We start from the raw sequence: 13,318 nt of genomic DNA on the forward strand, positions 1-13,318 counted from the left end.
CTCCATGCTGACGGCTGTGTTGAAGAAAAGTGGTGAGAATAGACATCCTTGTCTTGTTCCTGATCTTAGGAAGAAGCTCTCAGTTTTTCTCCATTGAGGATGATGTAAGCTGTGGGTTTTTCATATATGGCCTTTATTATGTTGAGGTATGTTCCCTCTAAACCTACTTTACTGAGGGTGTTTATCATGAGTGGATGCTGTACTTTGTCAAATGCTTTTTCTGCATCTATTGAAATCATTATATGTTTCTCATCCTTTCTCTTATTGATGTGATGTATCACATTGATTGCTCTGAATATTAGACCACACTTACACCCTAGGAATCAATCCCACTTGATCGTGGTGAATGAGTTTTTTGATATATTGTTGGATTTATTTTGCTTTTATTTTGTTGAGGATTTTTGCATCTGTGTTCATCAGGCCTGTAGTTCTCTCTTTTAGTGTGCTTTTATCTAGTTTGGGTACCAGGGTAATGCTGACTTTATAGAATGAGTTTGGAAATTTTCCTTCCTCTTCTATTTTTTGGAACAGTTTGAGAAGAATAGGTATTAACTCTTCTTTAAATGTTTGGTAGAATCCACCTATGAAGCCATCTGGTCTTGGACTTTTGTTTTTTGGGAGTTTTTTGGTTACTGATTCAATTTCCTTGCTGGTAATCAGTCTGTTCAAATTTTCTATTTCTTCCTCCTTCAGTTTTATATGTTATATGTTTCTAAGAATTTATCCATTTCTTCTAGGTTGTCCAATTTTTGGCATATGATTTTTCATAATATTCTCTTACAGTTGTTTGCATTTCTGTGGTATTGGCTGTTATATCTCTGCTTTCATTTGTGATTTTGTTTGAGTCCTTTCTCTCTCTCTGTCTCTCTCTCTCTCTGTTTTGTTTTTTTGGGGGGGGATGAGTCTGGATAGAAATTTATCAGTTTGTTGATTTTTCAAAGAACTAGCTCCTGGTTTCATTGATCTGTGCTATTGGTTTTTGTTTTTGTTTGTTTTTGTTTTTTAGTTTCATATCGTTTATTTCTGCTCTAATCTTTATTATTTTCTTCCTTCTGCTAGTTTTGGGTGTTATTTTTCTTTTTCTAGCTCCTTTAGGTGTAAGGCTAGGTTGTTTATTTGAGATTTTTCTTGCTTCTTGAGGTAGGCCTGTATTGCTATAAACTTCCTCTTAGAACCACTTTTGCTACATCCCAAGATTTTGGACCATTATGCTTTCATTTTCACTTTTCTCCATGTAATTTTTGATTTCCTCTTTGATTTCTTGGTTGACCCATTCATTACTTAGCAGCATGTTACTTAATCACCATGTATTTGTGCTCTTTCCAAAAATTTTCTTTGTGGTTGATTTCTAATTTCGTATGTTGTGGTAAGAAAAGATACATGCTATGACTTTAATATTTTTTGAATTTGTTGAGAATTATTTTGTGGCTTAATATGTGATCTATTCTGGAGAATGTTCTATGTGCACTTGACAAGAATGTGTATGTGGCAGACCTTTAAACAAGACTGCCCTCCAAGCACCCTGCCTGTCTTTATTGCTCTATAAAATTGGCGAGCCATTGTCCATTGAACAGAAAAGCCTATTTTAACCCCTTATTCTGTCTAATAAAAAAAATTGTTGTTCGAGAGCAGCTTCCTTAATTTGGAAATGCAAATTAACTTAATATATGAAATGAGTTTTCTGATTTGATGTTCTCAGAAAAGCAAACTCCAGAGAATGGGTTTGCATATTTAAAAAGATACTCCTAGGGGTGTCTGGGTGGCTCAGTCGGTTAAGCATCCAACTTCAGTGTGGGTCATGATCTCATGGTTCATGAGTTCATGCCCCACATCGGGCTCTGTGCTGACAGCTCAAAGCCTGGAGCGTGCTTCATATTCTGTGACTCCCTCTCTCTCAGCCCCTCCCCTGCTTGTGCTCTGTTTCTCTCTCTCTCTCAAAAATGAATAAAGATTAAAAAATCTAAAAAAAAGATACTCTTAATTTATAAAAGGAGGCTACCTTTGTTTTACCAAGAATTTACAAATCCCACTTTTGTGAGACGCCGTGTAGTCAAACATTGGCCATTGGACGTTGAACATTCAATGAGTAAGAATCTCATATATACATATTCCTTTTTTTAAATCATAGAGAAGGGGTTCATTTCCTCAGTATACTCATCTGTCTCCCAAAGATGATGATATAAGCCAGATAGTGACATGAGCCATGGATGTGTTGAAGATCTCAGTATGTTATATTCTCATGAAGATCACATGGAAAGCTGATATTTGTTTATCTTTATGTATGAAGCTTTGAAGAGGTACAGGAGAGGTGAATAAAGGATTCTCTGAGGTCTATGGGAAAATCTTCAATGCTCACAGCTTATAGCATATCTAGGTAGCAACTAATAAACAAACACAAAAAGGAGCCCTTTTTATTATCTTTTGATAATTATCTGTGGCTATTGCTAGAAATTTATTAACCAAAATAATTCTATTGACCAAACTTTGGCCTCTATTTTATTTTTGTAAAGATTTGCCAGTATGTTATAATAATCCCTAGCTTGGAGTATTCGTAGTTTCTTAGTCAAATCAGGGTTTCAAAGGTACAAATTTTGCCTTTGAAGTATAGACTGATTTAGTTCTTTCTTTCTTGTGACAGTGTAAGAATACAAAGAAAGTCATAAAATTATAGAATTTTTATGAAGAAACCAAAAATCATTGAGATAATATGTAAACTCTTTCAATTTTACCGCTCTCACATAATTATCTTCTTCCCTTTACTTATCCTAGTCTTTGAGCATGAAGCAACCTCCTTCTTATCAAGGCTTACCCTCCCTGTGTGTCCTCTGGCTCATGTCCTTTTCTTCCTCTGGTGCCTTCTTTCATCTGTTGTCCTATATTTTATTCCATATTTTGCTTGTATCATCAATATCTCCCTCTTCACTACCTCCTTCTTTTCAACCTAAAACCATGCTTAGATTTCCTTTCTTAAAAAAACAAAACAAAACAAAATAAAAGTAACGACAAGGACAATACCTTGATACTCGTCCAGGCTACTCTTATTTTTTTCTCTTAACTACCAGCCTCTCTCTTGCTCTTTGCAATATACTTTGGTGTCCTCTTACTCTGCTAAAATCACTATCTAAAACTCTGCCTGTAATTTCACCTTCTAATTTATTTCTTTTTTAATCTCTTTACAGAATTTTATGTTTTCCAGAGCGCCTCATTCTTGACTCTCTGATCTCTTCCTACCCCATTCTATTCTGACGTTACTCCTAGGTTCATCTTCTTAAGTTTGTACGGAACAAACTACTTCTTTGATCAAAACCCATCCTTGTCTTCCCATTTGTGTAGGAAGTTAGCATTAATTTCCCACCAACCTGGATTCAAATCTTTTGACAGTTTTTTGTCACTCTTTCTTGACTTATCTCTCCTGACATATGTCTTAAAAGCAGGCAAAGAGAGTACTTCTTCCCTTTGTACATGTTAGCAGATTTCTCAGTCTTGTATAATGCCTCTCCTGGAATTCCCTTTTTTAAAATCATACCTGTCAAAACCTTATCCTTTAGTGTGGAGCTATTTCAAATGCTTTCTTCTTTTTGAAGGATTTTCTGATCCCACAAACATGATGTGTCTCTCCTTTCTTTAACCTTTTCTGATCTATTCTTTGATGTCTTATAGAATCTCTTTCTGCTTTGTATTGCAATAATTTAGCTAGTGGTTTCTATTCTTCTATTCTTACAGTGTGGTAGAGATTCTTTGAGAAAAAATACCGCTGGGGGAAAAGAGCTAGAAGGTTATTGCAAACCTACCTTTATTTTCATATCTTCTATGTAAAGAATAGTACTATTGCATTCCATGGGTGTGGGTTGGAAGGAGATAGACAGGCACTAACTTTTCCAAAATCACACACAAGAGGCAGAATTCAAAGCTACCCAGGCCTGGATAAGCAATGGGAGAGAGTTGTAATTCATACCCAGAGACGGTAGCTGTACCTGGAGGAAGGCTACCCAAGAGGAACTGGGGTCTTCAGTAGAGGCTGTACTAGGAGGGAGGGAGCCAGGAAATAAATACGAACTTTCTTCCATTCTGCATTTCCATCTGCTGCTGGTATTTCCTGACGTCTAAACCCAGTAGAAGCCAGAGTGCCAGGGAGCTTGTTGAGTCAGTCTCTTGGAGTTTAGAGTGGTGTGTAGAAGGGTATAGCCTGAATCTGAATGGACAGATGGATAATTTCCAGTTCAATAATGGAACTTACAGATAATCTATCTTATCAGTATTGGGCTCAGATGGAATCATAAGGCATTACTTTGCCAATGGCTAAGTAAGTAAAGCTTTGCATTGGCCTTCTAGGGCCAGAATCAATTATGAAGCTGACAGTAAGCAGACAGGATGGCTGCAGCTAATTCTTGGATCTTATTTTAGGCATTTGTGAAATATGTTATGAGCAGTGAATAGCATCTACTAAAAAGACAATAATTTCCCATTATGATGGGGTACAACAGATATTTCCATTTGGGGTAGAGTGAAATCATGTACTTGCTTATTGGAAAAAGACTCAGGGAAGAAATCACCACAGTGGTGTTGTCTTGGAGAGACTGTCAGCCTGGAGTTTGCCAGAGGAAATGGAAGGCATGAAGGGTCCCCAGGAAACAAAGTGCTTTTACACTGAGCATAACCAGAGAAGGTTACTTTGTAGGCCAAATTAAGATGTATAATTTAGTGTGTGGAGCCTGCAGAGCTGCTGTATTTTAGTCAAAGCAGAGCGAGCCAATGCTGCTTGAAATAGTCCTGTGAACTCAGCATGGAATTATAGTGCTGGTGTATCTAACCACACTCCACATTGCTTTCCTTGTTATTTTGCTTTTTTTTTTCTCCCAAGACATATAGTTGAGTTTTTTTTCCCCCTGGTTTCTCAGATGGAAAATATGTGTGATGATTCAGCACGGCCCTCTGCTTTGCTAATGGGTTATTGCACAGAAGTGTTTGCCCTGCTCTGAAGCCTGCCTTTGCCATGGTGCCTGGGAGAGTGCTGAGGTTGAAGCTCCTTTACTCAGGGTATACTTTCTTTTTCTTCAAAGAGGAGTTTTGTGGTTTCTTGGCTAGCTAGTAGGTGTCACCAGATAATATTTTGAGTTAGTGTATCGTAAACTTAGAGACTAAATGTCTCATTTCACAAAGGAAAGAAGAAAATACTTGAGGGGTATTTATCCACATACAGACACTGTCAGGGATGCTAAGCTGATGGCTGAATCCTGACAGTCTTTTCTTTGGTTGAGAGATCCTGGGGAAAAGTGTGGATAGTTATTCTGTGCTCCAGAGACAGCCCTGTAAATGTTCATTAATGATAGTGGAGGATGTGCATAACAATTTTGATAAAAGTAATTTCAGGGCACCTGGGTGGCTCAGTCGGTTAAGCGTCTGACTTGGGCTCAGGTCATGATCTCGCGGTCCGTGAGTTCAAACCCCGTGTCAGGCTCTGTGCTGACAGCTCGGAGCCTGGAGCCTATTTCGGATTCTGTGTCTCCCTCTCTCTCTGACCCACCCCCGTTCATGCTCTGTCTCTCTCTGTATCAAAAATAAATAAAACGTAAAAAAAAAAAAATTAAAAAAAAATAATTTCAAACTGCAGAAGAGAATGGGGAAATAAGAGTGTCTGAAAATGTGTGTATTCTTTGCAATAATCTATCTTAAATTATTTGGATTTTGGATATCCAAAATTGTAGCAAAGCTAATTCTGAAACTCACTTTCTAATATGAAATAATCTTTTTTTTTCTTCCGTAAATTTCCTCTAAGATGTCCTGTGGATGCTAAATTCAGGCAAGTTAGATTGTCTTTGTGCCACTGATGTATCAATACCTGTGCTCTTGTGCATTCACAGGAGAACCTTGTCCTTTTCAAGCAACTCCACTTTATAATTAAAACAATTCACTTCTCAATCCCTACCTTTCATTGCAGAAATGTCTTTTGTTTCATTTCTTTCGTTAAATGGTAAGGCCTAGAGAGAGAGGTACTACGAGCACCACCCCTATTTGCTTACATGATCATTGGAAACTCAGAAATTATGAACCGATAGCATGAAGAAGCCCCCTTGCACCTGGATTTGGACCCACAGAACCTGGTAGAAGAGTATTTTATCTTGGAAACAAGGTACAACTTTACAACATTGTTTTAAAGTTTAGAATTCCAAGAATGGGATGCTTTTCTTTTATAGTTGGTAGGGACTTACTTTGCTATGTATCCTGCCACAAGCCACATGACCAATGTTGCGATCTACAACCCCAAAGTCACTCCTTTTATCTTCTACACTGTATCACCTGATCTTTAGTTGAAAGGTTCATCATAGTACAACACCATGGCTATGACTTTCACTGTTTTTGCCCTTTCCTCTGCAAAAGAAAATGTAGCAATAGAGGGAAAATGCAACAGGTCTTTAAGAAGAGATGATAGGTGAGAATGAAGCGAAGAATTTAAAGATGTAACTGGGTATGTGACTCTTGTTATTGTCAGGGAAGGGAGGAAGCTTATAAGACAGCTTATATTATGGAAGCTGTCTGGTGTAATCTACCACTAGTGTCTGAGACATGGGTTCTGGTCTCAGTTTGGCAACACTGATTGAAAGATGTTAGAGCTAGGGTTTACAGACCTATAATAAAAGCATAGTAAGAAGTTAAATCACTGAATCTTAATTTCTGTAGCTACAAAATATGAAGAATTATCTTACTACCCAATCTTTTTCAGCTTTGCATAGTCTTGTTTCCCTCCGTTTAGCCCTTAAATAGCTGTGTTTCCAGTACTCTGTTCTACAACCTTTGTTTTTGTTTTGTTTGTTTTTGTTTTTGTTTTGGTCTGTCTAAAACTGTGTAGTTTTCTTGAGTAAACTTCATCCAAGCCAGTGACCTTAAGTGCATACCATACAGGTTATGACAATCTTTGTTTTTTAATTTATTTTTTATTAAGTTCTTTAAAGTTTATTTATTTTGAGACAGAGACAGCATAGTGGGGGAGGGGCAGAGATAGAGGGGGAGAGAGAGAGAATCCCAAGCAGGCTCTGCACTGTCAGTACAGAGCCTGATGCGGGGCTTGAACTCACGAAACCATGAGATCATGACCTGAGCTGAAACTGAGAGTCAGACACTCAACTGACTGAGCCACCCAGGCACCCTGATAATCTTTTGTTTTTTAGTGGTGTGTGTAGACCATTTACATTTAATGTTAATTGTTGATACGTTTAGATTTAGGTTTACCCAGGCACCCTGACAATCTTTTTTTTTTTTTTTTAAATTTTTTTTTTTTTTTTTCAACGTTTATTTATTTTTGGGACAGAGAGAGACAGAGCATGAACGGGGGAGGGGCAGAGAGAGAGGGAGACACAGAATCGGAAACAGGCTCCAGGCTCCGAGCCATCAGCCCAGAGCCTGACGCGGGGCTCGAACCCACGGACCGCGAGATCGTGACCTGGCTGAAGTCGGACGCTTAACCGACTGCGCCACCCAGGCGCCCCTGACAATCTTTTTTTTTAATGGTGTGTGTAGACCATTGACATTTAATGTTAATTGTTGATATGTTTAAATTTAGGTTTACCATTTTATTATTTACTTATGTTTGTTGCCTCTTTTTTGGTTCCTGTCTTTTGTTTCCCCTTTCTTGTTTTCTTTTGCGTTATTTGAATGTTTTTTTGTTATTCCATTTTAATATATCAATTGTATTTTTCATTATATCTCTTCTAGTGGTTGCACTAGGGACTAAATATGCATGCCTAACTCTTCACAGTGTAGTCAGAATTAAATTACCATTATACTTTACTGCATCTCCTTAATGTTGTAGCTGTCTTGTGTATTATATGTACATATATTGCAACCCCACTGAAAATGTAATATTTTTTGTTTTCAACTGTTAAACATTGTTTAAAGAACTCAAGAGAGGAATAATACTATATTTACACAGATATTACTATTTCTGTTGCCTTTTCTTCTTTCTTGATGTTACAAGTTTCTTACTTTTTTCATTCTCTCTGAAAAGCTTCCTTTAGCGATTCTTTTAGAGCAGGTCTGCTGGCAACTAACTCTATCTTCGTCTGAGAATGTCTTTATTTCACTATCATTTTTGAGGACTATTTTAGCTGTATATAAAATTCTGGCTTAACACATCTTTTCTTTTAGCACTTTGAAATGGTGTTCCACTTTCCCTTTCTCCGAGTACTCTCAGTCCTCCTGGCACTTGTGGGTTGACCAGATGTGTGCATTTTTTTTAACCTTCATTTTTATCACTTTTATCTGTCTTCCTCAAGGAGGTTCTGTTACAAAACTCTTTTCTCCTTTCTCTCTTCTGCCACTCAAAATGTACTTTTCTGTAGTTTTTTCTTATTTAGAACTAGTTATAAAGTATCTGAGGAAAATAATTCCCAAAGGATATCAATGATGAATAAGTGGTTACCGTGTTACCCTTTCCCAGGGGGAATGTCGTTTAGCCACGGAAGTCTTAAAGACTAGGAAATGCTTGTTTTGTTGTATTACAATGTGTTGTAATACAGAATTCTAAGCTCCATATTTCTTGGTCTGGGGGGAGAGGAGGACGTTAGCCACAAAGACATTCCTGGTATTCCTCAGATCTCAGGAGAGAACAGCCACCTTCACTGCTTATGTGACTTTTCAGCTCCTTTTTTGGGTAAAGACATGGAAAGTCCATACAAGGCCAGCAGTAGCATATAGATATTTGCTTTTTCTCTGTCCTTCCATTTGGCCTTAAATGGGCAAGAAGTTGGGAAAATGACAAACAGTCTTGATTAAGACCCCTGAATTAATTAAATTTCAAACTTAAAAATTTTCACTTTTAACTGTTTTGGCAAAGATATGTGAGTTGTATTCAGGAAAGACTCCAAATTTGTGGCCTAATACCTTTCCCTTATACTGCTTTAAGTGAAATAGATAATTAATCTCAAATGTTAACAAGTACTTTTTGGAGATAAAAAAGCTTGACTCATTTTTGCAAATATTGCAAACACAAGTTCTTAAAATGTCTATGTTTTCTAAGGATCTCAAAGTCCCTTTTCTGTGGGATTTCTGGGAGGTCTATTAGTTGTGTTTAATAGAAAAACACAAACTGAAGCCTAGAGAAGTTGACAGACCTGCTCTAGGGTATATTGTGATTCCCCTTGTGGGGAAAAGGAACTTTTGTCTTAGGGCTGAAATTAGAGCGCTCTCCCAACCCTCGGCTGTAGAAAAACTCTGGTCCAGGGTGGGATGGGAGTGGGGAAGAGGTTGCAGTCAGCTTTCTGGCTGGTGTGAGTTGAGTTGGTTGAGGCCAGCCAGAGAGGAAGGGTAGGTCATGACTATGCTTTGATTGATGTTGGCTTGTGATTATGCAGTCTGTTACACAAGCTGCTTTCTTCCCCTGTTCTTCTACCAGGCAGTCTTGTTGCTGGAGATGATTGTCAGCTGCTTTCCCTGCTTAGCCACCATCACATGCCCTACCACCGGAGCCTGGGAAGCCTGACCACAGACCAGCATCTCCAAGGCATGAATAATTAGGTAGGCATAATGGAAGGCACTCACTGCACCCTCCAATTGCGTAAGCCCATTACTGAAGTCTGCTACATCAGCTTCTATCTTCCAAGGGGGGAAGTCAGAGGATTTTCATACAAGGGCACTGTAACTCTAGACAGATCCAATAAAGGGTTTCATAACTGCTACCAAGTCAGGGAGGGGTCAGACGTCATCAGCCTCAGCCTGCAGCCGAATGAACATCCAGGCGACATATTTTTCAAGCAAACTCCCACAAAAGACATTTTAACTGAGCTGTACAAACTCACAGCAGAGAGGGAGAGACTTCTGGCCAATCTGCTGAGCTCAGACCACATCCTGGGGATTACGATGGGGAGCCAGGAGGGGAAACTACCGGAGCTGTCCGTGAGCCTGGCCCCTGAGGACGACTGTTTCCAGAGTGCTGGTGACTGGCCGGGTGAGCCCCCCGTGGGCTGTCTCAATAAGAGGAGTGCCCATGGGAACAAAAAGCCCCGGAGGTTTGGTGGAAGGAGAGGAAGCTTTCAGGTGCTTCCACAGAAGAGGACAAGAAGAAAAGGGCGTGGGGGCCAGGAATCGGCTCCTCAGATGGGGAAGGACCAAATCTGTTCCAGTAACTCCCTTCCTATTTCTCGAACAAGGCGTAATCTTTGGCTTCTAGAGGAGAAAGGCAACTTGCTCCCAAGTGGGGCGTTCACATCTTCCGTACAGTGGAGAGGGAGCTGTCCCCCAGAGATCCCCGGTGCACTGGATGCCAGTGGGAGCTTCAGGAAGACTTCTGAGGGCACTGGGTTTGGAAGAGGAGGGCTGCCCCCTGACTGCAGTGCCACAGAGCCAGGAGATGATAGTGGTGCTAGAGTGCCAAAGAGGGGCCCACGCAAGCTGGCGCACCAGCAAACAGATTTGTCTGAACGTCGTGAGGACCCTGAGCAACATCCAGAGGCAGAAAAGGGCCGGAGGGAGAAGTCTGGTGAGCGTACATGCGGGAAGAAGCCTATTTCCAAAGTGGTGGCCAAAGTCCAGGACCTGTCCACTCAGGTGCAAAGAGTAGTTAAAACACATCTTGAGAGTGAGGAAAGCGTTGCCATTTGCCCAGCAGCCCAAGCTGAGTTTATACCCAGAGCAGACTTGTTCACCCTCCCTGGAGCCGAGGCCGGGACTCAGGGTTGCAGGTGGCCGGGCACAGAGCAGCACGGAGACAGGTCATTGCAGGCACCGGACAGGGAACGTATCCCAGCCAGCGCCGAGGGGGCTGTGAACAAGGTCCTGCTGAAGGTGATAGAGAGTGAGAAGGTAGATGAAGCCACCGAGGGGAAAAGGCTGGGCTTCCCCCTCAGCACGCTAGCCACCCACACCCTCCCAGAAACCAGAAGCAAGAGGAAAGCTGGGATGCCTCTGAAGGGTCACAAAACCTTGTTTCTGGATCCGCCCCCCAGTATAGGCCCTGACTGGTCACAACCCGGAGGCGATGAGAAGAGACCGTCCCCCCCAGCCCTGGCAGCCCTCAGCATGCCGCTGAATAATTCATCCTCTCAGTCCTGTGCATACACACGGATGTCACCTGTTCCCTCGCCTCCTTCTCCAAGGCTTCCCAGCCCTCGGCAGCATCACAGGGTCCTCCAGCTCCCTCCGCTGCCTGGTGAGAGGGAAGCGGCTCCCGATGACTCTCCTGGCAGAAAGAGCAGTACTTTCTCTGGGTCCTCCTCTGCTGACACCTTGGAGCCACCAACCTCTGCAAAGGTCACGGAGACCAAAGGAGCCAGCTCGACCTCCCTTGGAGCAGGCCAACCTCGCTTGGCGTCTGGGGAACCTTTGGAAAGGAGCTTGGGGCCCGGAAAGACCACAGCTCGGCCCCAGTACCAGTCACCTCCAGGTAAGTCCCCGTGTGAGATACTTTGCATCTGTTCTTGGGCGGCTCACAAACTGTAATCTGCTCATGCTCTTTAGAGCCTGGCTACTTAACCAGGTCTGTGAGTTCACATTGAGGCAAGAGAAGCGGGAGTGACCTAGGAGAGTGTGGAGACGGTGTAGATGGTGCTGACTTACGGGTCAGGGGTCTAAGTGGCTCCTAGGAGCAATACTTTGTAAACATTTTTAAAAAATACTTTATTTTGGCATATTCTAAAGCTGCCTCCATGGTTGCTTACCTCAGGACTCTCAAAGGAAACAGGGACTAGCAGAAAGAAGTAGCGACTTGTCTCTGCCTTTGATGCCTCCGCTGCGTAATTGGCCCCTTGACCTAAATTCTGCTGTTCATGCTGCTGGAGTAGCTCGGGTTTGTTGGGATTCCCTAAGCAGAAGGGGGAAAGCGCGACGTGTCTGTTGTTACAGGTTTTTCGTTTTTGTTTTTTAATAATCAGTTTTGTAAGCATCATTACTTTATGACAAAGACTTTCTTTTTGTACTAGAAGAGGGATGAATTCAGTCTCTCCTGTTGAAGAAACTTGGTTCTGATTTTCTTTCTTTGTTTCCTTTAACTCTTCGTTTCCCAAATGGGTATGAAGTAATGTGTATTCTATTTTACTTATGGCCTATTTTACTGTTATTTTTTTACTTGTGGGTCCTAAAGAGCTAATCTGGCTTATGTGTTTAATGTGATTTAAAATTTTACATGAAAATAATTTTAAGGGTTCTATAAAGCAGATTCAATAAGACCGAAAAAGACAGTGTATAAAAAGCGCCTCTCCAGTATTCCTTACATTTATTTGTCCAGGCCAACGTGGCCAGGGGTTCAGGGTTTCAAATGCCGCTGTGCAGGTGACGGAGTCTTTTCGAGGGGGCGTCCTCCCACAGCATGTGGTCATTGCTTTGTCCGGGGAATGGGTCGTAATACGATATATGGTCTCTTCGAGGTTAGAGAAAACCTCATGCACAATTTTTGAGATAAAAATGTCCATCTAGGAAAGAGGAATTTCAACACCTTTCTGTTTGTCTGACTCTTGACATTTTTTTTTCTTGACATTTTAAAAATTTCTCTAAGTCATTGATCCAGGCGTGGTTCTTTATGAACATGGGGTAAATGCGTTTGATCTTGTGTCTGTGATATATTGATCTTATTTTGAGAAGACTTGTTGCTTTCATGACATAACTAATATGCTTCACCAGGAAAGCCATATAGAATTACAGATTTTATATCATGTATCATAGAACCCTAGTGATGAGAATTCTCTCTCTGTACGGATGCTGGAGCCTCTGAAATTCTTGGAAAGGGAAGTCTGTGCAGTTATTAGATGAGTGACTTCTGGAGGCTTGGGTGTGGAATAGCTGCTTCGACTCTAAAAGTTCTTTTCAAGAAATCACACCAAATTCTAGGATTGTGTGCGTCCCTCATCCAGAAACTGGGCATATTTAACGTTGAGCTTCAGTAAATCTTTTTTTTTTCCTGATTAAGAATTATCTTTTTATTTTGTTGCCGATTTTCTGTATGAAAAATATTATAACAGCTCTGTTGTATCTGTGTCAAGGCAGGCACACGGTTTCTATGGTGACTGACCATAAACCCACTGAGGGGTAAGTGCAGTGGGTGGTCACACTTTCCCTTGGCCTCGCTATACAATTGCTCAGAACCATATCCTTTACTTTGGCCCCAGCCTTCCATAGCACTTTAGGAGCCAGTCCTTAGAATCATTACAATGTTCTTTTAACCTTATAAAAGAAGGAATTGGAAAGAAGGAGGATAAGAGTGGGAGAGACTGTTTCTTCCGGTATGGGTGACTTCCCTTCTGCTGGGACCTTCCTCTGAGGCCTCCAAATATTGTCTCTTGTTGCCATCCCTGGGAGGGGGTTCTTCAGATAGTGGGTCTTTGATTTATATCCT

The 13,318-nt window shown here is 41.0% G+C and overlaps 1 protein-coding gene across 4 annotated transcripts in view; it reads left to right on the forward strand.

The window, feature by feature from the left end:
- FMN1 (formin 1) overlaps positions 1-13,318 on the forward strand; it is a 429,625-nt gene that overhangs the window by 25,196 nt on the left and 391,111 nt on the right. For all 4 annotated transcript variants that reach the window (XM_086710287.1, XM_086710286.1, XM_086710289.1 and 1 more), the window contains one exon: positions 9,389-11,374. In XM_086710287.1, coding sequence (XP_086566413.1) covers positions 9,520-11,374 — 1,855 coding nt within the window. In that variant the 5' untranslated portion in view covers positions 9,389-9,519. The remainder of the gene's footprint in view (positions 1-9,388; positions 11,375-13,318) is intronic.

The sequence above is a fragment of the Puma concolor genome, chromosome B3 (genome assembly GCF_028749965.1).
Source record: "Puma concolor isolate L17-30 chromosome B3, mPumCon1.1.hap2, whole genome shotgun sequence".
Classification (NCBI taxonomy): domain Eukaryota; kingdom Metazoa; phylum Chordata; class Mammalia; order Carnivora; family Felidae; genus Puma; species Puma concolor.